This window comes from Mus musculus, chromosome 1 (assembly GCF_000001635.26).
Source record: "Mus musculus strain C57BL/6J chromosome 1, GRCm38.p6 C57BL/6J".
Classification (NCBI taxonomy): Eukaryota; Metazoa; Chordata; class Mammalia; order Rodentia; family Muridae; genus Mus; species Mus musculus.
In genome coordinates, this window is record NC_000067.6 from 155,176,180 (window position 1) to 155,200,193 (window position 24,014).

Sequence of the window (24,014 nt, forward strand, 5' to 3'; positions counted from 1 at the left end):
GGTTCAGTGTCTGAATTCTGGTTTGTGTTTTTCTATGAAATAATTTATCAAGGAAACCAACCTCTACAAGGTTCACTTACTGGGCAGCATGGGCCTATAGGCAGTGTTGACATGTAGTGTTAACTTCTGAGCTAGAGACCACGGTACTTTTTCCTCATCATTATGATACTTCTACTGTTATAGATGGTGCCTTTTAAGTTACATAAAATCTGAGGGGAGAGGCAATTTCAAGAGGATCTTGTTTCCTCTGAGACAGATCAGGGCATGTCAGTTGTGAGGCAAGAGAACAGGAGAGGGCAGTGGGGACAAACAAGAGCGAAGTATAATGGCACATTTGTATGGAGAGTCACAGAGAAGCGTTGCTTTATATGCTAACCAAACTTTGAAAAGACTATACAAATAAAATTGAAAAACCACAAGAAAGAAAGAAAGAAAGGGATGGGGGGGGGGGAGGAAGGAAGAAAAGAAAGAAAAGGAAAGGGAAGGAAGAACAGAAGAAAAGAAAATTGTTAGGCCCAGGCCTGGTGGTGTCTACCTAGTACTCGGATGGATGCGACAGGAGAGTCAAGGGTTAAGGCAGCCTGGGCTTTAGGGCTATGCAGTGAGGCCTAGGCAAGCCTTGATTGCATAGTGTGTCCTTGTCTCAAAGAAGACATGAGATAAAGAACAAAAGCTTTGGTTTTCATCATTCATTTCGCAATTGTTTCTTGAGTGTTCTGTCTACTGGACATTTTCTTGGTTTTTAAGATTAGGTCAAAAGAAACTGTAGCTACCCCTCATGGAATTAGGGTTTAGCTACCTCTCATGGAATTAGGGTTTAGCTACCCCTCATGGAATTAGGGTTGAGAACAGACAATAATAATAATAATAATAATAATAATAATAATAATAATAATAATAATTTAGCTACCACTCATGGAATTAGGGTTGAGAACAGACAATAATAATAATAATAATAATAATGATGATGATGATGATGATGATGATAAAGATAATTTACAGTTTATGAGAGAGAACACAAGGATTTTGAGCCAGGGCTGGAACTAAAGAGGTCAAAGGCACCTTCTCTGAAGGCTTGATCTCTTTAGGTTGAGGTAGAGGGTTATCACATTGGCATAAGGAAGAGTTTTGATGACAAATTAAAAAGTTTGCAAAAGCTGTTTGAGGTGACTATGATTCTAGCACTTGGGAGGCTGAGGCAGGTTATACTACAAGTTGAAAGCCATGCTACGTAGTGAGTTCCAGGACACTATAGGTTCCCTGCATCAGGAGTTCCCAAAGGATAACACACATGCTGGCAAACACCAGGAAGATCTTAGCTGACCTGTGGTCAGTTAGCTATGAATTTATGGTGAGCCCCATATGTCTTTTCTACCCCTCCCACCCTCTCCCATGCTTTCAGCCCAGCTACATTCCCAGCCTGAGACACAGGTTAATCTGGAACTCAAGACCCTCCCTCCTCTCATGCGCTGGGATTACAGGTGCTCTATTACGCCAGCCAGGTCATCTCTGTCTTGGGGCAAAGGGATCCTCTCGTAGCTGTGGTTGGAGAGGAAGTTTAGGGATGTTCTGTGAAGTTGAGTGTCTTCAGGGGGTTTGGGTTATCTCATTCCTTGTGTTTCAGTGCCCTATGGCTTATCAGGCACTGCTGTTTTGCCTTAATTTGTTGGCTACGCATAGTTGAAGCAAATCCTAGAAAATTCAACTTGGATGCAACTGAATTGAGCATAAGAAAAGCCTTCATCACAAGTACTCGGCAAATTGTCAGGGTAAGGAGCACGCCTTGCTGTGTTGTCAGTGCAAGAGACAGACACACTGGTCAGAAACCTCCCTCAGCCACAGCCCAGCAGGCTGACTCTCAAACAACATGAACTCGGCATGAACTCAATGCCAATGTGTCCTAGTCTGTAATTGGGGGGAATCTACTTTGAATTTTTGGGTTGTTAGAATGAGAACGAGATAATAAACAGCTGGCTGGAAGATTACTCTAACAGCCTGATCTACTTGCCTATGTGTCTAACTTCCTTAAAATAGAGATTAAAAAACAACAACAACAACAAAACTCTTAATGTGCACTCTTTCTGGACAAAAGCAAAGCCTCTTGTAGGAGCCATTTGGTTTCCTGATTGACTGGTAATCATGTGCATTGTTAGAGTGCTCTTCCTGGGTTTGGCTGGTGGCCGTCCCTACCATCTGAGTTGCTTCTGGAACTCCCACTGCACTATTACAACTGCCATACAAGGGCTTGACAGCCTCCCAGGAGTTACCCAGAGCAGGCAGGCCAAGGGTGGCATGTAAGAACAAGCCAGTGAGGGGACACATTGTTAGTACAAAATTATTAAGAATACTACCCACTAGTAAAGGATAAAAGAGAAAATATAGTTTAGGTAAAAATCTTGTGTCATTCAGATCTATTTTACACTTTGAAAGTATATGGCTAAGCCATTTGATTAGCATAACTAGATGTAAGAGAAGCAGCTGCCATTAACATATGTACTTGAAAGTAGCTTCCTTGAAGAAAAAGACTTGGGATCAGACCAGTGCTGACATATGGCAGGAACCTTGCTTAGTGTTTGCCAAAGACTTTCACCATGTGATTTCCTCTCGAAATGATCTCAAATGGTAGATTATCATTGAACTTTATTCTTGTCTTTTGTTTCACTCAGTAGTTGGCCTCTCTCTGTACTTATAACTAAATTGTTTATATATAAGCTCACATGTAATAGAGCAGAAACCTTTTTGACTTCAGGTGCCCCCTGGAGACAATGAGTACTTGAATTCAACATTCTGACTTTCTGTTGTAAAATGGCTAGGTGACATCTTTTGTGTGTCCGCCCTCACGCTATAGCCCACACTGGCCTCAGACTCATGGGGATCCACTTCTCTCAGCCTCCCAAGCTCTAGCTCTGCAGGTGTGAACCACCACATCTGGCTGGCTGAGCCATGTGTGCTGCATGTGTATAGTCTTTAATCAATGCATTTATTCTTTCAGTAAGGTGGTCCTTGTGAGTTTTGAGAATCAGAATTCAAAGATCTCTATATGTTGAAAGTTAAATTATGACTGGAAGTAGATCCTGAAGTTTCTTTTTTCTTTCTCCTTTGTTTTTTTATAGACAGGGTCCTTCTGTGTGTCTCTGACTATCCTAGAACTCTCTTGACCAAGCTGGCCTCAAAATCACAGAGATCCACCTGCCTCTGCCTTCTGGCTGCTGGGATTAAAGTTGTGAGCCACCACTGCCCGGCTGAAGTTCATTTATTAATATTTGAAAATCTCTTTAAAGTACATTTTAGGATTATTTTAAATCCTAACAGGACACCAGAAGCTTACTATCCGTACAGAGCAGGAGACCTAAACCCCACTCAGCTGTGCTCACAACTGACTTCTTGGTGGACTTACTGGCTTTGTTGTTTTACTTTATTCCCTGCCCCCACCTTTGGGAAACTGTTAGTATTTGCCACAGATGCCACAGATGGAGTAATTGAACCCGGACTTTTGCTGACTTGGTTTTAATAACTTGAATTGAAAGTCTTACAGAGAGGCAGCTCTCGTGGAGGCAGCTAGCTTGAGGCTGGGGAGCACTGAGCCCTGTGCTGCCCAGACTAGCGAACAATACAGTCAGGATGGCTAAAGGTGACCCCATGAAACCAAAGGGCAAGATGTCTGCTTATGCCTTCTTTGTGCAGACATGCAGGGAAGAATATAAGAAGAAAAACCCAGAGGGTCCCATCAATTTTGCAGAGTTTTCCAAGAAGTGCTCTGAGAGGTGAAAGACCATGTCTAGCAAAGAGAAATCAAAGTTTGATGAAATGGCAAAGGCAGATAAAGTATGCTATGATTGGGAGATGAAAGATTATAGACCAGCTAAAGGAGGCAAGAAGAAGGACCCAAATGCCCCCAAAAGACCCCCGTCTGGATTTTTCTTATTCTGCTCTGAATTCCATCCCAAGATCAAATTCACAAACCCTGGCATCTCCATTGGAGATGTGGCAAAAAAGCTGGGTGAGATGTGGAAGAACTTGAGTGACAGTGAAGCAGCCTACGTCACCAAGGCAGCAAAGCTGAAGGAGAAGGATGAGAAGGGTGTCTCTGACTGGCAGTCTAAAGGGAAGTTTGAGGGGGCCAAGGGGTCTGCTAAAGTTGCCCGGAAAAAGGTGGAGGAGGCGGAGGAGGAAGAGGAAGAAGAGGAGGAGGGAGAAGAGGAAGATGAATAAAAACTCTGTCTCCTTGTGAATACCTTAGAGTAGGAGAGCGCTGTGATTGACACATCTCTTATTTGAGTTGTGTCTATTGCCCTTGTTAGGTTTAATTACAAAATTGATCACGATCATGTTGTAGTTTCTCAAAGTGTCAGTGGTTTACATGAAGTGGTCATGGGTTTCCGGAGTGCCCTGAAACTGTATCAAAGTTGTACATTGCTCCAAACATTTTTAAAACCAAAAGGCGCTCTCACGTACTCCTCACTCAGTGCACTTTGCTGTTGGTGTGACAAGGCATTTGAAGATGTTTCTGGCATTTTGTTCTCAACTCGTAAGGTAGTGTTAACTATATGGTTATTGGCTAGAAATCCTGAGTTGTCAACTGTACATATCTATAGTTTGTAAAGAGAACAAAACAACCCAGACAGATTCTTGATGCTCCTTGCTTGGCGTGGAGGCTGTGAGGGGAAGATGCCTTTTGGAGGGGGCCGTAGCTCAGGGCGTGCACTGTGAGGCTGGACCTGTTAATACTGCAGTGAGCATCCTTTAGCTCCAGGTTGTCTTGTTTTTGTATATAGTGGCATAGCATTCTGCTGACATTCTTAGTTGTGGAAAGGGGGAGGGGTCAGCTGGCATGAGAAGTGCTTGGAGTTTTTTCTTTAGTTAAGTGCAGTAGGTCTAAAACTTTTTAAAGAAACTGTGGAACTCATCATTGTCAGCAAAACAAAGAACTGCATCAATGGAAGTTCAAAAACCCTCTGGACCTAAACACAATTTGCAACATTCTGTTGTTTTTTATATGTTTAGAATGCTGAAATGTTTTTGAAGTTAAATAAACAGTATTACATTTTAAGAAAAAGAAAAGAAAAAAGAAAGTCTTACAGAGAAGAAGGAAAGAGCGGCAGTCACCTTGATGAAAAACAAAAGAGTTGCATGAATTGGCCTTGGTGTGTTCAGCTGAAGAGATCACAGGCTCTTGGTAGGAACTGTGGAGAAGGGGCAGGGGATGGCAGATTTGGGAAATGGGACAAGGCAGATTTTATAGAAGGATGTTGAGATCACAGGCGTAGCCAGCATTGGGCCTACAGACTTTTCGTTTTGTAGTGGCCTACTTTTTTCCCTTCAGAATGTCACATATTAGTGCTCTATTTTCATCATTTCCACCCTTCTTTCTTCCCAGTTCAACCCCTGTGCTCCTTGGACATACTGTATATATCCAATCCTCCTGGGATTGGATAGCCCATCACAGGGCTTGTGCCTAGAGAAAACTAGATCTCCTCCTCAGCAGCCAGTCATAACCTGTAGATCTTCACCCAGGAGTGGAGCCTTTGACAAGTCCCCACCTGCACTACCATGTCAGCTGGTGTTGTCATTGTGCAGGTCTTGATTAGGTACCTTATTGTTAAAATTTCATGGGTTCATTTCCCTGTCATTTACCAAAGACAGCATCTCATAGCAACATCCTGGTCCTCTGGCTCTTACTTACAGTCTTTCCACCCTTCCTTCCATGATGTTCCCTGACCCTTTGGTGTAGGGTTTGTGTTGCAGATGTATTGACTGGGCCTGGGCACCCCACGGTCAGTTTCTCTCTGTATGTTGACCAGTTGTGGCTTCCCTCCATCTGCCCTCCATCTGCTGCAAAAGACTCTTCTTTGGTGAGAGTGAGAGTTACACTAATCAGTGAGAGTAAGGGTGAGCGTTGAGAAAGCTTAGAAGGTGTACTGACTTAGGAAAGTTATTCTATATTTTGTTTGTGTTTTTGTTTGTTTTTGTTTTGTTTTGAGGCAGGGTCTCTTTACATAGCCCTGCCTGTCCTGAAACTCACTATATAGACCAGGCTGGCCTCCAACTCAGATCCACCTGCTTCTGCCTCCCAAGTGTTGGGATTAAAGGCGTGTGCCACCACAGGTGGCCTTCTACTTTATTCTTAAATGAGGATATTCTAATTTGATTGAGTCAGTTTGTCAGGCAGAGCAGTCAGTGATAAACAAAACCTTTTGTCTTTTCTGTGAAGAAGAAAAATTCTTCTGTGTGATTTGTATGTGAGGTACTTGTGCATGCTAGACATACACTCTGAGCTACAGCAAAGCCCTTCTCCCAAGTGACTTCCTGATTAGGATTCATTGGCCATGAATTTCTACTCTTCCCTTGTTTAAAGAGTTGCTAAGCATCTTCCATGGTTGTCCAATTTTTATTAAGTTTCCTGGTAATTTTTATCTGAAAAAACCCATTTTAGTTACTATATAAAATAGTCTCTCCCCCCATCCTTTTCCTTTGGCATCCTGCTGCAGATAAACCCAGGTCCTCATGCATGCAGGGTAAGCACTTTAGCACTGAGCGATATCCTGGCTCATCTGTATCCAGCTAAGTCCTTTTACATTGTGGAGTCATCTGTTCAACAGAGTCGTCACAGGGGATAGGTTTGTTTTGGAGATACCCCTCAAGTGACTTTGGGTTACTCCAGGGACTCAGTACATTTGGTTTTGCAGCATATGCTGGAAGGTCAGTGAATAAGACACCAAGAAACTGAGATGTAGGCTAAGCTCTGACCTTGATAGATATGTCACAAGTCAGTAGTCTTATTGGGCCTCCTTTGTATCAATAAAATATCCTTGTTAACATTTTCTGGTTTTAACTTTGGAAGGAAAATTGGAACTATACTGTACCCTGTACCCTACGGTCCACAGTGTTTCACCCCAAGAGCATTTGCCATCAGTTAGAGCAGAAATGACTTTGGTTAGTCGACGAGGCTAAGATAAGCAGAGGTGTACAGATGACCCTAGGATGAGGGGCCCCTGAGTGGGAAGCGCTGGCATCCACAGTATCTCGTTCATTCAGTTCAGAAACAGTTGACATGAAAGCAGCATAAATAGCCAGGACATTTGTTGTTCTTTTAGCAGATGGATCGTATTTTATTGGGACTAACTGCTGATCCTAAGCTTCAAGTGCTAAAAAGAGGATGAGTAATTTTGTTTTTGGCATGATAGACTGTTACAAGATGTTTAAAACTGTTTAGTAACACAGCTAAAATTCCATATCCCAGTGTGAAGGTGATCTCCTAGGCGGTGTCTGGTGACTAACTAGCCTACATAGATAAAATGTCATCCACACTTGAAAGCTGTGCTCCACTGCAGGAGTGAGCATGTGTACTATGTACATGCTGAGAGAATGTGTCCATCACACACACACACACACACACAAACACAGAGAGAGAGAGAGAGATACATACTCTCTCCCTCCCTTATCAAATAAAAACTTTAATAACCTGAGATTAATGAAAGCACCCTGATATAGCTGTCTCCTGTGAGGCTACGCTGGGGCCTAGCAAACACAGAAGTGGATGCTCACAGTCAGCTATTGGATGGATCACAGGGCCCCCAATGGAGGAGCTAGAGAAAGTACCCAAGGAGCTAAAGGGGTCTGCAACCCTATAGGAGGAACAGCAGTATGAACTAACCAGTACCCCCAGAGCTCTTGTCTTTAGCTGCAAATGTAGCAGAAGATGGCCTAGTCGGCCATCAGTGGAAAGAGAGGCCCATTGGTCGGGCAAACTTTATATGTCTCAGTATAGGGGAACGCCAGGGCCAAGAAGAAGACTTTTGGGATAGCATTGGAAATGTAAATGAAATAAATACCTAATTAAAAAAAGAATCTGAGATTAAAAAACATTTCACTCATCTATTGCATTTTTATTTAAAAAAAAGAGTCGCTTTTTTACAAGAGAAGAAAAAACCCCTGTACTCAGAATAATCCCTGATTCAGCACTGTGTTGTAGTTTCCCCTAGATGATAGCCTTGTTAGTCAAGTGCATGTTTACATGTTAAGAATGCTCGGTGCTTGCTGTTTTTGAAATGTGAACAATTCTATTTGAAAGGTGAAAATGCCCCTCCAGTCTGAAATTTGCTCTCTAGAAATAATAACTTTCTGGGGCTGGAGAAATGGCTTAGTGGTTTAGAGCACTGGCTGCTCTTCCAGAGGATAGGAGCTCAGCTTTCTGCTCCCTCATGATGACTCACAACTGCCCGGAACTCCTGTACGAGGGAATCTAACACCTTCTGGCTTCTACAGGCATGAGGCACACACAGGGTGCATAGACATGCATGCAGAAAAAACACCCATTACATTAAATACATAAGTAAATTCATAAATAGATAGATTTCTTAAAAAGAAATAATCATTTTCTGCCTGTTTTCTGGGTATTAGAACACAAACTCTTATTAAGAAATGATAGGATATCCTGTAAATTTTTCTTGATGTTTACTGCAGAGTGTGCCTGGCATGCGCAATGTCTTGGGTTAAATCCTCAGACCCATCAGGGAGAGAGAAGGAGAGTAAAGAAAAAGGGAGGAGAGTGTATTGTGACTTGGACCTGGTGCCTTAGCACTTGGGAGGTGAAGCAGGAGAATCATGAGTTCAAGACCAACCTGGGCTACATAGTGAAAACTGTCTCCAAACAAACAGCAACATACATGTGTGTAAATACAGGTAGATGTAGTTGACTCTGTCCAGTTGAAATACAGTATGAACCACTTACGTCTAATAGCCACATTTTTTTTGTTGTTTGTTTTGTTTTGTTTTTCGAGACAGGGTTTCTCTGTGTAGCCTTGGCTGTCCTGGAACTCACTTTGTAGACCAGGCTGGCCTCAAATTCAGAAATCCGCCTGCCTCTGCCTCCCCAGTGCTGGGATTAAAGGCGTGCGCCACCACACCCGGCTAGTAGCCACATTTAAAAAAGAAACAAGTGAGTTTAGTAAACTTTATTTAACTTAATATACTCAGAAATTATCATTTAAACATATGGCCAGTATAAGAAATAGTAAACTTTTTAAACTTGTTATACTAAAAACTCTAAATTTTCAGTTCAAGTGTGAAGTTTTTATTGAAAATAACTTAGCCATCATTTAAACTTGCAATTGAAAAGTAGATTTAGAAACCCAGTTTTTTCTAAAGATATTTAACAGTAATAGAATTTATATTTTAGTTAATTAAGATAATTACTGACCTTGTTCAAGGTGATCAACAACTACAACTGGTATGGCAACTTTGTTGGACAGAAGCAAATTTTGATAATTTTTTCAATGGCTGTATATTTATATATAGTGTCCATTTCAATGGTCACTGTTAATCACCACAATGGTCCCATGAAGTACTATTGCAAATGGATGGAAGAAATAGAAGTTCAGCAAACTGTCCAACTTAGCCAGTTATCTAAGAAGTATTGCTAAGTCTGGAGCAGGTCCAATTGGGAAAATGCCTCTAGCTGTGCTTTGATTGCTGTGGGCTATAAGCCTTTCTGTGCTATATCACTTATGTCTGGTCTGCTTTCTGAAGGAAATCTCCTGATAAGCAAGGTGTTTTCCATAGTACTGTAGGTCTGGGTCTACTGTAAATTCTCTCCACCTTATTTGGACACAGTCCTTATTTCTACTTTTATAAATGATACTGTAGAAATTTTTTTACCCATCTGTTTTAGTTATTTTCTTTAAATAAATGGCTATTATTCGGGTCAAGGCAGTGAATATTCTTAAACTGTTTGATACAAAACAACAAAACTCATTTTCAAAGAGTTTGTTCTGTTACCATCCATGCATTATGTGGTAGTTTCTAAAACACTCTATTAGCATACAACAATATAGAAAAAGTCACTAATCCTAAGCATTCAATTTGATGAGTTTATTAATGGGATAGTCCATTTGAACAGCACCAAGAAGCATGAGCCTGTCCAGGTTTACCCAGCACTTCAGGTGCCTGTTGGAGGTGTGTTCAAGCCAGTACCTACCACTACTATCCAACGGTAGACAGTGAACAGATTACACACACACACACACACACACACACACACACACACACACACACACACACACACACACACACACACACCACTGAAGGCTAAGGTGCCACTTGTCTGATTCCAGTATGGAAGTATAATGTTCATTGTTCTTTTAGAAAGACTGTTATAACATTGGCAAACTAGAAAGTTATTGTTCTCTCATTAGTAATGTGTATTAAATAAATGTAGTTTTTGGATGGAATAAATATTAAAGCACTTCAGTTGATCAGTAGGGAATTCTTCGGTCTAGGACATGCTATCTTGTTTTGAGGTTTCTAGAATTTGTATGTAGCAGAGGTTCTCAAGTTTCAGTGTTAACATTCTTTTCCCAGAGAGACTTGTTAAAGTGTGCCATAAAGAGTGTCTGGTGTAGGTTAGGATGGGGCCTAGAGAAGCACACTTTTAGTAACCTCTTGGGTATCTGAGTCAGGTAAGTCACCCCGTGAACTCTAAAGGAGCAGAGGACTAAGCCATGTCACCTGCTACATACGTATTAGACACCAGTTAGTCTTTGATGAATGAATGACCCAGGGCTTTGAAAGTTGAAGCCAGGTGGTTATTCACAATTAAGTACAGTAAGAACCATAAAGCCATGGCACCCCTGATCCAGCACTCACTCTTCAGGGTTCGTGATGCCCGGCTGGGTATGAGGGCATACACTTCAGTCCCAGTACCGGGAAGCAGAGGCAGGCAGATCTGGGATTTCAAGATTAGCCAGGTCTACGGAGTGAGTTCCATGCCAGTCAGGGCTACAGAGAGAGACCTTGCTTTAAAACAACAAAAGTTGAATACATTATATTTGCATCTATAAAAATAAGTCTACTTGCCAACAGAAAATTTCAAAGTATCTTGACTTTTTTCTTCTATAAAAAAACTGTATTGTAATTATAACATACTTTAGATCTTTCTTTAGTGTTTTCCATCATAGTTAAGAATTAACTCCATTATAATAAGAATTTTAATGGCTCATATTTAATGAAATTTTGCTTGAATAAATATACTATCTGATATAATATAGCCACTGATTTTTTTCTATACATTATTTTTGATAATACTTTAAAAATTCGCTCTGATGTTAGAAATAGTCTGTCCTGTGAATGATTGCGTCCCAGAAGAACTGAACAGGCAAGAGTTTAATGGTAACTGTACTTTAAGAAGAACAGGTTTTACATGTGTTTTAGAGGATGCTAGTCCTTGAGCACAGTCCTTTGGCTTTTACCCTCCCATTGCCGTTTATTGGCTATGTGACTTTGAGAAGGTATCAGTCGTTCTGGACCTAGGTCCCCTCAGCCTGAGAACAGATGATGTCAGCTCCTGCGGCTCGGGAAGTTAGGAAAATTAGTTAGCCCTGGTTCTGACTGCCTTTCTCTTTTTGGCTAAATGTAGCATCTTCGTTACCTGTTTTTAAGGGAAAACCTTTCCTATTTCTTTTCTGTTTGAAACTGAAAATAAAAGCCAAAGAATGCTGTCGTTTGCTTAAAGATAGGCAATCAATCGTGGGTTCTACCTGTATGGGAAATACTGTCCATGCCTTCCTTATGTCATATCTCATTTGTTGTCTGTCTCATCAGGACATGAAGGATCAGATGTCAGCTTCATCTGTGCAGGCACTGGCTGAAAGGAAAAACAGACAGGTAAGAAAATACCAGACAGAGTATAAGTGTCCATTAAAGAAGCACCTGGCTAGATCCTTGAGGTTGGAAATTGCTGACCGTCCCTGGATTACAGGATGGAGAACAAGACCTGTACACACTGATGGGGAGGGGGCTGATAGGGTAGGTATTGTGGAAGTCTTTTGTTTGTTTAGTTTCTGTTATTACTTGCTACTGTAACAAAATTCTGAGCTAATCAGCTTATAGAGGAAAGAAAAGGAGTTTATTTTGGCTCAGGTTGGCAGGTTTCACTCCATGATTGGTTAGCCCCAAAGCTTTCGGGCATGTGGCAAGGCTTCATGACAGCAGGACATAAAACTTACAAATGCCACGTTTTTTGTTTTTTGTTTTTTTTAAATTCTTTTTATACAATATACTTTGTTCATTTTGTTTCCCCTCCCTAACTTTTCTCAAATTCCCCTCTCCTTGCCCACCCCATTTCATATTCTTTCTTTTTCATTTTTTACCAAGTATACATTTAAAAAAAAAAAAAACTTTTTATTGCTCCTTTGTGAATTTCACATCTTGCATCCCAGTCCCACTTATCTCCTATCCCTTTGTATTTTCCCTCTGCCCTTGCAGCCTCCCCTGGAAAGAAAATTAGAAACAAACAAACAAACAAACACACCCCTTACCCAAACAAACATCCCATTGAGAAAGCTGCAATGTGTCACAGCGGGCCACCCTCTTGTCCACACTTCTTTACTTGCAAATGTTCACTGCAGTGACTCATTGGTCTGGTTCCAGGCCTCTGGCTTCTGCTACACTATTAATACTGGATCCTCACTGGGACTCCTTGGATATCCTGTTGTCGCCCTATGTCGTGGAGACCCTGCAGCTTTGGATATGCAGGACTGGCCCCTTGACAAGCTCTAGCAGTTCATAGATTGGTAGATGCTGGGGTGGGCCAACTCCAAGCCCCAGATCTGGGCCTGGGTGGTCGCTGAGCTGGTTAGTCTACCAATTCTCCTGTACCCACACTTCCACAAAGCTGCAACTGGCAAGGGGCAGGGCCAGCTCTCCCACTCTCAGATTTGGCCATCTGTAGCAGGACAAGATGTCACCATGGCCTCCGGTGGCAGGTGGCAGGGCAAGCTACATGTCAGGCTGTTTTTCTCCACCCTCAGTTCCATTTCTGTTTGTAGTGCTCAAAGCATTACACTTCTTTTTCTCTAATATCTCTCCTCCATATACTTGTACATCATAGTGGCTCCTGCTTTGGGCGGGCCTCTGGGTGTCTTCCCTCCTTCTCTCTTAAAAAACCAAAACCAAAAAAGCTGGGCTAGAGAGATGGCTCAGGTATTAAGAGCACTGGCTGCTCTTCTAAGGGTCCTGAGTTCAATTCCCAGCAACCACATGGTGACTCACAACCATCCATAATGAGATTTGGTGTCCTCTTCTGGCCTGCAGGCATACATGCAGGTGGAATGGTATATGCTTTATATATAATAAATAAATACATCTTTAACATACAAAAATCCAAACCAAAAAAGCAAGCACAAGCAAGTGCACACAAAACCATTTTATGTTGGTGCACTACTCCTGAGCATGTGGCCTGCCCTGGAATGTGGCTCATAATGCCTAGTGTCACTCTTTTAAATTAATTTTCATTGAGCCAGCATCGTTCAGTAGCCATTAGCTGTTTGTTTGGGGATGGGGCTTTGTGCCCACTTCTTCTTTCTCCATGCTGGGATTTTGTGTGGCTTGAACCTGTGCAAGCCTTGTCGGTGTTGTCGTAGGCCCTGTGAGTTGGTATGAGCATCACCCCTGTTGTGTCTAGAGAGCTCTTCCTTTGCATCATCCTCCGTCTCTGGCTCTTACAGTGTTCCCACGTTGTTTTGTGCACACATCCCTGTGCCTTGAGTGGAGGGGTGTGATTCACACATTCCAGTTAGAACTAAATGCTCAAAGTCTTTGGCTTTGCACATTGTCCAGTTGTGGGTCTCTGTGTTAATTACCATCTATTGCAAGAAGATACTTCTCCAGTGAGGGTTCATCAAATGTATTGATTTAGGCATATTAGCTACACTTCTAAAAGATTCCATTACCTCTCAGGTGTGTCATAGGCCAGGATTTACCACATGGCCTTTGGCAGACATTTAGACAAACCTTAGCTTCTAGCCAGCTTTTCTCAGCACTGCACCACCCTCTGATTCACCTGCTCCTGGCCGCTGGACCCCACAGCACCTCCTCCTCCTCTTCTTCTGGCACCACTGTGCTGTCAGGCGTCTGCTAAGGAGTCCTAATTGCTTACTGTCTTTTTATGGGACTCCAGGCTCCTTGAAAGGGGCTTGGTTATGTTTGAATTTTAATGTAGCCAGGTGGTTGCTCATACATCTAAGGCCAATCTGGGTCCACATAATGTAAACTTAGCTCTGGCCTGGGATGTATAGTAAAACTCTATCTCAAAATTAAACACATGAATGAAATTGATGCAGACATTTGAGGAATCTTTAACATGTTTCAAATTTATTTATTTGTTTGTGACAGTCTCCCTACACAGCCATGGCTGTCCTGGAATTCTCTATGTAGAGATCAGGCTGGCCTTGAACTCAGAGATCCACCTGCCTCTGCGTCCCTAGTGCAAGGATTAAAGGCGTGTGCCACCATTCCCGAAAGCATGGTTTGGGGGAAGGAATTGTTTTTACTTTGAGACAAGGTTTTGCTATTCATGTAGCTATGGCTGGCCTATGTAGCCCAGGTTGTCCTGAAACTAAAAATAAAAATCTTCCTGCCCTAGCTTTCTGGGTGCTGGGATTACAGATATGAACCACCTTGCCTGGTTCTTTTTATGAAAGAAACTCTTCCAAGCTGGAGATGGCTCTGCAGTTACAAGCACTTGCTGCTCTTCCAGAGGATGGAGACCCGAATTCATCTTTCAGCATCCTTATCAGGCACTCACAGCTGCCTGTAACCCTAACTCCAGGGGATCCATTGCCTTCATTCACATGTACAGACCCACATACAGACACCACACACTAACACATAATTAAAACGAATAAAGTGGAAACTCCTTTCTAATTGTTAAAATATAATCCTTAAAAGATGAGCAGCTGTCATCTGGTCATCTGGAACTTAAACTTTGAATTTAAGTTCTGATTTGTGTGTTTTTCTTGTTTGCTTGGGTTTGTTTTGTTGTTTTCATTGTTCTTACTTATCTCCCCCCTCTCATTCTTTTTTTTTTTTTTTTTTTTTGAGCTATAGTTGGGAAAAGCTATCGGCCAGCTTATCCCATCTGCCTTGAACCCTTCAAAGAAGCCAGCAAGTGGCTAAGGTGGCCTTTACCCCAAGGGCCTTTGGTACCCACTTAAACAAACCTTAGCCAGCCCGCCCTAACTCTGCTCTCCACTGCTCCCTCTCATCTTCCCCCAGCCATTCTCCTTAGGAGTAGCATCGATCTGTGAGACTCATCGGGAGATCTTGAATATACCTTGCTGGTGTTCCTCAAACCATCTACCAGGCACCATCCTGCATGCCCATATCAGAGCCTGATCCAGGTTCGAGGGCTGCTTGGCTTGGTCAGTAGTGGCTCCTGGTGTTCCTCCTGATTGGTTGTCCCTGCTCACACAGGCACTCCTAGGAGACAGCAGCAGCCAGAGCTGGAATGCTGGAGTGGCAGATCGCTATGGGCGCCTTGACCGGGAGCTGCAGCTAGCCAACTCCCACTTCATCGAGGAGCAGCAGGCACAGCAGCAGGTACCTGAGAACAGCTGGTCAAGCAAGGAGGTGGCAGGAGGGCGCCTCCCCTGACTCTCTGATAGCCACAAGCTTATTACCTAAAGACAAGCAGCTTAGACCCAGCTGCCGTATGCTGGGTTGTCAGGTGTGTAATGATTGTATACACCATTTAAAATCTTGAAAGCATGGTGTCCCAAAGAACCACTTGATCAGACTTCAGGAAAAGCAGAGCTGACATCTAAACCAACAAGGCCAAGGATTTGTGCAGGCTTTGGTTTTGTTGCTGTTGTTCTGAGATGGGTTCTTGAGCTGTGTAGCTGTGGTTGGTTGGCTGACCTCCAACTCCTGGAGATTAGCCTGCTTGTGCCTTCTGCATGCAGCCGTGCCCCAGCTAAAGCCAAGGATTTTTAAAAGGAAAACATTCCTTCTTCCCCAGTTTCTTATTTGTACATTTAGCCTTTTGTCCATTTTAACAAAGATACTTTCAGAAACACTCGAGTTCTTGTTTCATCCATTGAAAGTTGTTAATTTGCTGAGCGTGGTGGTGCACGCCTTTAATCCCAGCACTCGGGAGGCAGAGGCAGGCGGATTTCTGAGTTCGAGGCCAACCTGGTCTACAAAGTGAGTTCCAGGACAGCCAGGGCTACACAGAGAAACCCTGTCTTAAAAAACCAAAAAAAAAAAAAAATTTGTTAATTTGTTTCATTCTACATAAAAACAGTTGCTTTGATAAAGGTTGAGACATTGAAGGAAAGTGAACTGAATTATCTCCATGTTGTTGCATTCATTTATTTATGAGTTTATTGATGTGGTTTTATTGAGCCAGAGTCATGCTATGTAGTCCAGGCTGGCCTCGAACTCATAATCATTCTGCCCCAGCTTCCTGAGGGTTGAGATTGTAGGGCTGAGCCAACCACGCCAGCTGGTGGTGTTGCCTTTACCAACAGCTATGCTAGTAAAAGCAGGCTAACGATGACATTATAGATCAGGATGTGAGAATCAGCTGTCCGTTAAACTTTGGTTCATAAATACTGTGTTTTATGCTTATATGTAGGCGGTGTGTTCCTTTGTTCTTTTTATGTTATCATGTTGGCCTAACTAGTTGTTTGCTCTCAAGATGTTATAATGAAGCAAAGTTTGAGATAGAGAGTAAGGGAACCACAGCACAACTGAAAGTGTGTCTTTGTCAGCCAACAGTTGTCTTTGAGGTAACTTACTGTCCTGGAAGAAGAAAAGGACTCTATGCAGTCCTCCCACATCCAGAGATCTGCTAGGCTGTCTTTCACTGACACTGTGACCATCTGTTGTGGACGGAGACCTTGATCTTGGCGGTGGGCTTCCTCTTCCTAACCAGCCCCTGATGTGGTGGTCATATGCTTGTGTGCATTGGCCGTTTTCCGTTCCCTCGTTGGACCTCAGCCAAGCAGAGTAAATCTCTCTTGGTGGTTTCAAGCCCCGCTGACGGCTCACTGTTGGATCAGCAGGGGATAGCAGTAGCTTGACAGTCCAGGCTTTGGAGCAGTGTGTTCTCAGAGGCAGTGGTCTGCTGCTTTGATTTCTGGGCTTTGCTTTTGAATGTGAATTGTCCCAAGCTGGCAAAGAAACTAGCAGCTGCTGGAGTGCCGGGCTTGGAACCAGGTAAGATGGATTTTAATTGCTTATTTCCGTTCCTCTGGCACCAGTTGATTGTGGAACAGCAGGATGAGCAGTTGGAGCTGGTCTCTGGCAGCATCGGGGTGCTGAAGAACATGTCGCAGCGCATCGGAGGGGAGCTGGAGGAACAGGCCGTGTGAGTAGTGAGATGCCCTGAGCAGCAGTGACGCTGACTGAGACCCTGAAAGCCTAGCAGTGAAGTACGTGGCTGCTAAAGAGAGAAGCTGCATAATGTGTGGTTGCAGTTTGGACTTTGTTGCACGGAGTAGCTCCCCCAAAGAAGCAAATCCCAGATAAAATTCACAACTGTGGTTTAGGCAAAGCTGTTAGTTTTAAAACCCTTTAAACGACACACTAAGTTCTCTGAGCAGACTCTTGAGGCATAGTTAGGAATGGGAAGCAGATAGAGCCATGCCCTCTGGAGACAGTGCCCTGAAGAGGAGGATGGGCCTGAAGGTGGTGTTAGGACTCCCAGCTGTCATCCATCCCAGTACCCACTACATTAACATAAGTCCTGTCTTACAAAAGAACATTCAAATTTAATTGTAATTAGCAAAAACAATCTTCCCTCTCAAAACAAAGGAATAAAAAAAAGCAAAACATGGACTAGAGAGATGGCTCTGAGGTTAAGATCACTGGCTGCTCTTCCAGAGGTCCTGAGTTCAATGCCCAGCAACCACATGGTGGCTCAAAACCGCCTGCAGTGGAATCCAACACCCTCTTCTGGTGTGTCTGAAGACAGCCACAGTGTACTCATATACATAAAGTAAATAAGTAAATCTTAAAAAAAAAAAAGAGGCAAAACATAACTCTTCAAAATTGTTTTTGCTGAAGAACCTGTCTCTTACACTCAAGTATGAAATGCACAGACAGCTTTTTTTATACAGCTGCTGTATAATACACCATTCTACTTTTTCCCCGGGTGAGTGGGGGTGTACACCTGGATGTTTCTTAATGTTCACTGTTACATATGCTCATTATCAGTTCTTCCTGGGCACGTGTTCCGCACCAGGTTGTCAAGGCCCTGGGGATATAGGAGTGAGCAAGATAGACACTGCCTGCCATTCAGAATGCTTGCTGCTTCCCAGGCATAGCACATATTGTACACATGAAGGGAAGTAGTCCCACGGTGGCAGTGGGGAAAGAGCCACTGTCACTGCGATAGGCCAGTTCAGCCAGCTGGAGAGCCCTGGTCAGCTGAAACCTGGGGGCAAGAGAGCCAGTGACTCTGCAGAGATGTGTGTAGCAGTGTGTGTAGGAGGGAGGAAGCACCTGAGAGAGTCGGGGCAAGTGTACACACACACAACATGGTTTTCAGTGTCTGCCATGGGGAAGGGGGAGCAGAAGTCCTGAGAGGGAGTCAGAGCATAGCAGGTGTGGCCTGTCAGTATGATGAGGAGGCGGGACTTTCCTTTTCAGTATGGAGGAAAGGCAGGGAGGTAGTGTTTGGAGTGATGCCGTGAGCAGGTGCTGGGTTTTAGATGATTTAGCAGAGTGGATCCAGGTGGCTATGCCAGGTGAGGATCTAGAGTAACTGGAACCCAAACACTGGGTGAGTTTCTATTTAAAATGGAAGGAAGGGCTTCAGCTACTTTATTGGTGAGGCAGCTTGAAAAGAAAGGCAGCCTGAGATCCACCTAGTTAAAGATGCTGCAATGATGATGGTCTATCTCCATCCCCTCAAAGCTAGCACAGCAGCAACAGGAATGGTTTTGCAAAGATAAAAACCTCTGGAGAACATAAAACAGGAAACAGGAGTTATACCAGTTTAGCTTACAGAAAGCAGGCAGGTGATGGGCTCAGTAGGCCTAAGAAAGCTGACCCCTGAGCCAGAGGGGAGCAAACGTGAGGCAGTGTGCCTCCCACCACAGACCTCTCAGTGTGACTAGCCTGTACTCAGATGGTGTAATGTTAATGTTGAATATTGACCTAACCAAACTATGACACAACTACAAATATATATATCAGAGAAGTGGGAAGGAGGGGACAGGTGGGAATCACGTGGTCTAGGGCTAAATCCTAATGTGATAGTTCTGTACCATCAAGTCTGAGGACTAAAGTCCGCATCATAAGATACAAGCAAGCTACTTCACAAGAGGAGAAAGGACCAGAAGAAGCTGAACTGACAGGAACACACAGGTAACGGAAGAGAACTGTGGTTTACCATAACATCCCTGCAGGACGGTTTTGCTCTTTAAATTAGGTATTGATCCTTCTGGTAAAAATAGAAGGGAAGAAATATGGGCCTTGAACTGCTACATATGCTGTCTAGGAGAATAGCGCCAGCCTCATGTGGCTACTGAGCATGGAATGTGGCCAGTGAACTCAAATGGGCTGTGAGCAGAATGGGAGTCCTGGAGTCTGGAGCAAAGGGGCAGGAGAGTTTATCAATCATCTTTATATTTCATGTTGAAGGGATAACTCAGATATAGTAGCATAGATAAAATATAGCTAAAAATTAATTTCAGAGGCCAGTTGGTGTAGCATTTGCCTGCATACAGTCCCCAGCAGTAGCAGGTTTGGTGGCTTCTACCCACAGTTGGTGGGTGGAAGCAGGATGGTCAGAAGGTCAGGGTCATCCTTGTAAGTTCAAGGCCAGCCTGGACTGCATTTGAGATCCTGGCTCAAATTTTAAAACCTTTTAGAAAGCACAGTGTCGAAAAAATGCAAAAAGGCATTTGTGACCTGTATGTCTCTCTGCTGGGCAGAAGCTTGGTGTGGCTGTGCTTGGCTCAGGATTGATTGGCATGCCTTGTTTTATCTTTAGTAAGAAAAGGTACGCCCAGCACACACAAGTAGCCCTTGGTTTTCAGTGCTCGGCCTGGAGATGCCTGCCAGCAACAGGACCAAAGTGCTGCCAGGATCTGAGATGAACTAAACATTTTTTAATTTGAAAACTCAAGTATAGAACAAAGATTTATTTACTTCGTTGTCAGTGTGGACTGTGGTAGTTAACTTAACGAGGATTTGGTAGTTCCAGATACTGAAGGACTGTCATGTTTCCTTTGTGGGCTCACACCCAGAGCAGTGGTTTATAGCTGCCAGTGACACTGTCAAAGTAAATAAGGTCTTTGTAGGAAGGCTGTGGTACTAATTGGTGTATTAATTTTAGCCTCAAACTAATCATGTACTAGACAGAAGCTGAAATCTGGAATGTATAGTAATTTATGAAATAAAGGTTGCTAGAATACAAATACAGTATTCAGTGCTGTTTCCAGCAGCATGTTGGATGGCAAATAACAGGGGCCTCCTGAGCTGATTCTCCAGTTCTCCTTGGAGAAACACTGCTTTTATGCAGCAATGATGCATCCATTATACACTCTCTCCCTCTTGCTTTCTGAGAGCGAGCAAGCGAGAGAGAGAGAGAGAGAGAGAGAGAGAGAGAGAGAGAGAGAGAGAGAGAGAGAGAAAGAAAGCGCACATCCCAACCCTACCCCTTCCCCACCCTACCCCATACACCATCAGGGATGTCAAGCCTCTGGCTTTTAACTTATAATAAGGCAGAATGCTTTAAAGGAGAATCTGTCTGATTTAGAGTATACTCCTGAACTCACATTGACATAAAGTACTTTTGTGTATTAATGTGCTTCTTGCAGGCCCCCTCGACACGCATTGCTTTGGCATAGTCACCCTGTTTAACAGGTATCAAGAGTCTCAAAGACTTGTGTAAGATACCTTGTTCAAAGAAGAAGTAACAAAGCCAGGCTCTCTGGCCCTGTGCCTGGGCTGGCAGTGCTGTGTAGTCAGCGGCACACTGCCTTGTCTGCAGTTCTGAAATCTACAAATCCAAGTGTTTAATTTGCAGCAGACTTGTGTGATGGAAAAGTCTCAGCTACACCGAGTGTAGCTGTGATTCTTTATGGGTTCTTCTGCAGAAATACAAGCATTCTTGATCATGGGAACTACCCCAGACCCTGCTAAGGTTGTTGACTAATCTATAGCATATGCAATATGTTTTTTTAAAGCATATATTTTCCAAATTTATTTAAAACAAAACAAAATGTAAGTCGTTCTAAGGATTTCGGGTAACAGGGTGGATCCTGAGTCCCCAAGGACACTTTTTACCTTTACTGAGATGGAGGCCCAGGCCTTACTTTATAGCATGGCAAATGCAAGGCTCTACTTACCACCTGCTCCCTCCTTCTCTCCAGCATGCTAGATGATTTCTCTCACGAGTTGGAGAGCACTCAGTCTCGACTGGACAACGTGATGAAGAAACTTGCAAAAGTGTCTCACATGACCAGTGGTATGTATGTGTGACTCTGTCTGTGACCTTCTCTTGCCTCTGGCATATTTGTCTGTGCTACTTTTGGGTCAGAAAATGGAATAGTAGTATATAGAAGCCATAGCCTGCGCTTGTGGACTACACGTTGGGAAAGTCTTGTTCCTGTTACACGTTTTCGAGTGTTCGCCCAGTGGAGAAACTTCCCGGAAATCCCAAATCTTGTTTTTTACTTTTTTCCATTTTTCTTGCCACATTAGAGAACTTAACGTTTTTCTTCTGATATTTTTATTTTAGCACATGGTGGGTACGTGTGTGTGTGTGCTCGTGTGTGTGTGTGTGTGCTCGTGTGTGTGCACGTGTGTGTGTGTGCACATGTGTGTGTGTGCACGTGTGTGTGTGTGCACGTGTGCATGCATGCACACACTGACCATGGCACTCATGTTCATGGCAGTAGGTACTTTTGCTCACCGTCCCTAGGGAACTTCCTTAAAGTCAAAATTGCTATAACACTTGCTGCTTTCTGTGAACTGTCTTCCTTTCATCATTGGGAAAATACCTACTTCTTCAGACTGTGATGTCTTATAAAGTGCTGTCCTAGCATTGTGTACCAGGGTAGAAATGAAAAAATAAGGTTTCAGGTCAGTTACCATATTTGAAGATGTTTTCTAATCTACATTTTTTTTTTTTTGTGATTACTACAAATTGCCTCCCCTGACCAACAGGAAATGATGTACGTCAAGTCAAAATCCAGTATCTCCTCTTTATCTGGAGGTTGTTGCCTGGTGAAAGGAAGACCTGAGATATTTCTTGAGATAATTTGAGTGATTAAAAGACCCTCCCCAATTCCTGCCTCCTTATTCCCCTGGTGGTTTCTGGATGTCAGGTGCATCTGACATGGAGGGCTGAAACACAGATGCCCGTGCACTCTTCTGCAGTGTCCTCCTGGCTCGGTCACACAGCAGTGTCCGGCCTTCACCTCTTAACTAAACCATTGAGAGTTGTAGATAGAGCTCAATGGGAGAGTCTTTAGTACTTAACCAGGAGGGGTGAGGCCCTGGGTTCTGTAGCAAGCACCTTGGAGTGGTGAGCATTGGATGAAAAACAATGCAAAGGTGTTTACCAGTGTGTTCGTGCTCTGTCTTATCCAAAAATACCGCTCTGCTCAGTGGAGAGACCTAAGGGATCAAAAAGAAGTGCATATCTGGAGTTCTTTCCATTCTCTCTAGGTTAAATGCCTTCATGCTTCAAGCAGGTTCTTTGCCTGAAGCTGTGTGTGTTATACAGGCACCAGCTCAGTGTATCTTCCCCATGATCAGAGAAGGGTCTGAAGTTTGTTTTCTGGTTCCTCTGTTCTCCTCTACCTGTAGTCCTCTACTTTATTTATGTATTTGCTTTTAAATTTTATGTGTGTGTGTGTTGTACATGTGTGTACATGTGTTTTTGCAGTAGTGTGCATGTGTGGAGACCAGAGGTCATTTTTATTTTGCTGACTGTCTGCCTGTCTCTCTCTCTTTTTGCACTTGCTTGTGTACACAGGTATGTTGAAGGAGTTAGTTCCTCCCACCATGTGGGAGCTGGAGATCTAACTCAGGTTGTGAGGCTTGACAGCAAGTATGTTTACCCACTCAGCCATCTCACTAGTCTCTCAGCCTTATTTGTTTATTTACTCTTTTATTTATTATATACATTGATGTTTTGCCTGCATGTATGTCTCTGTGGGGATGTTGGTTTCCTGCAACTGTAGTTGCATAGTTGTGAGCCACCATGTGGGTGTTGGGAATTGAACTAGGGTTATCTAGAAGAGTAGTCAGTGCTCTTACCTGCTGAGCCATCTCTCCAGCCTTCAGCCTTATTTTTTGGAGACTAAGACGCTCATTAACGAGAACCATGCCATTTTGCCTAGCCTGGCTGAGCGGTGTGAAGCCCCTGGATCCACCTGTCTCTGCCTCCCTGTCTTTTCCCCCAGCCGAGCACTGTGGTTATGGGCACAAGTCAATATGCCTGGCTTTTACCTGCCTGTGGGGATCTAAACTCAGGGTCTCATGCAGACACTTTACCCACTGAGTTATCGTCTCAGTACCCTTGTATTTAAAGAAAAAAAGTTTCTTTAAGGAAGTGTTACATAAGCAGTTTAAATACTAGTCTCTCTGGTGTGCGTGTTCGTTGTACAGTCAAGTAGCCCCTTCAGCATCAGCTCTGTCAGGAAGAGTGAGTGAACAAAGGCCGTCTGTGTGTTTTGTTTGCTAGCATTCTGGGTGTGAAGAGCGTAGGAAAGTCCTGCAGAGTGTCTGCAACACTGAAGCTCTCTCATGCTTCATCCCGCTTTGTCCAGAAAGAAGAGTTTGGGAAACAGCATGAGATATTTGGCAATATTTGTATATGGAAGAGAGTCTACAACTGCTCTGTTATATATTAACTGAGCAGTTAGCATGAAATACCCTTCGTTTTAATTTTTGCTTGCTACCAAAGAAATATTGCTGTAGTATGTGTTTCAGCTTATTGACCAGGCAGTTTGTAATTGTTCTTTTCTCTTCCATAACTTTTGGTTAAGTTCATTGCTTTGTTATCAAACCTGTATGGAAAGGCAGTCTCAAAACAATCTGTCACACCAGTGCCAGAGGGTCTGAGAAGGGCCGATTTGTCACCGTATTCACGCTTGTTAGGATGGAGTGATAAGGAAGGGTCCTTCCATGCTGGACTGGAAACTATGGTCCTGTGTCTTTAACGAGAAAAGAGAATGCTTTCCAAACAGTGGCATTTGCCCATGGCAGGCCTCCTC

The 24,014-nt window shown here is 43.3% G+C and overlaps 1 protein-coding gene and 1 pseudogene across 3 annotated transcripts in view; both read left to right on the forward strand.

The window, feature by feature from the left end:
- The window catches only part of Stx6 (syntaxin 6), a 48,940-nt gene that overhangs the window by 17,552 nt on the left and 7,374 nt on the right, over positions 1 to 24,014 (forward strand). For 2 of the 3 annotated variants that reach the window (XM_006529766.4, NM_021433.3), the window contains exons 3-7: positions 1,675 to 1,769; positions 11,599 to 11,661; positions 15,250 to 15,375; positions 17,040 to 17,146; positions 21,162 to 21,256. In XM_006529766.4, coding sequence (XP_006529829.1) covers positions 1,675 to 1,769; positions 11,599 to 11,661; positions 15,250 to 15,375; positions 17,040 to 17,146; positions 21,162 to 21,256 — 486 coding nt within the window. The remainder of the gene's footprint in view (positions 1 to 1,674; positions 1,770 to 11,598; positions 11,662 to 15,249; positions 15,376 to 17,039; positions 17,147 to 21,161; positions 21,257 to 24,014) is intronic. The other variant, XM_017321868.2, reaches the window with a different exon arrangement.
- On the forward strand, positions 3,520 to 4,300 carry Gm8850 (annotated as a pseudogene).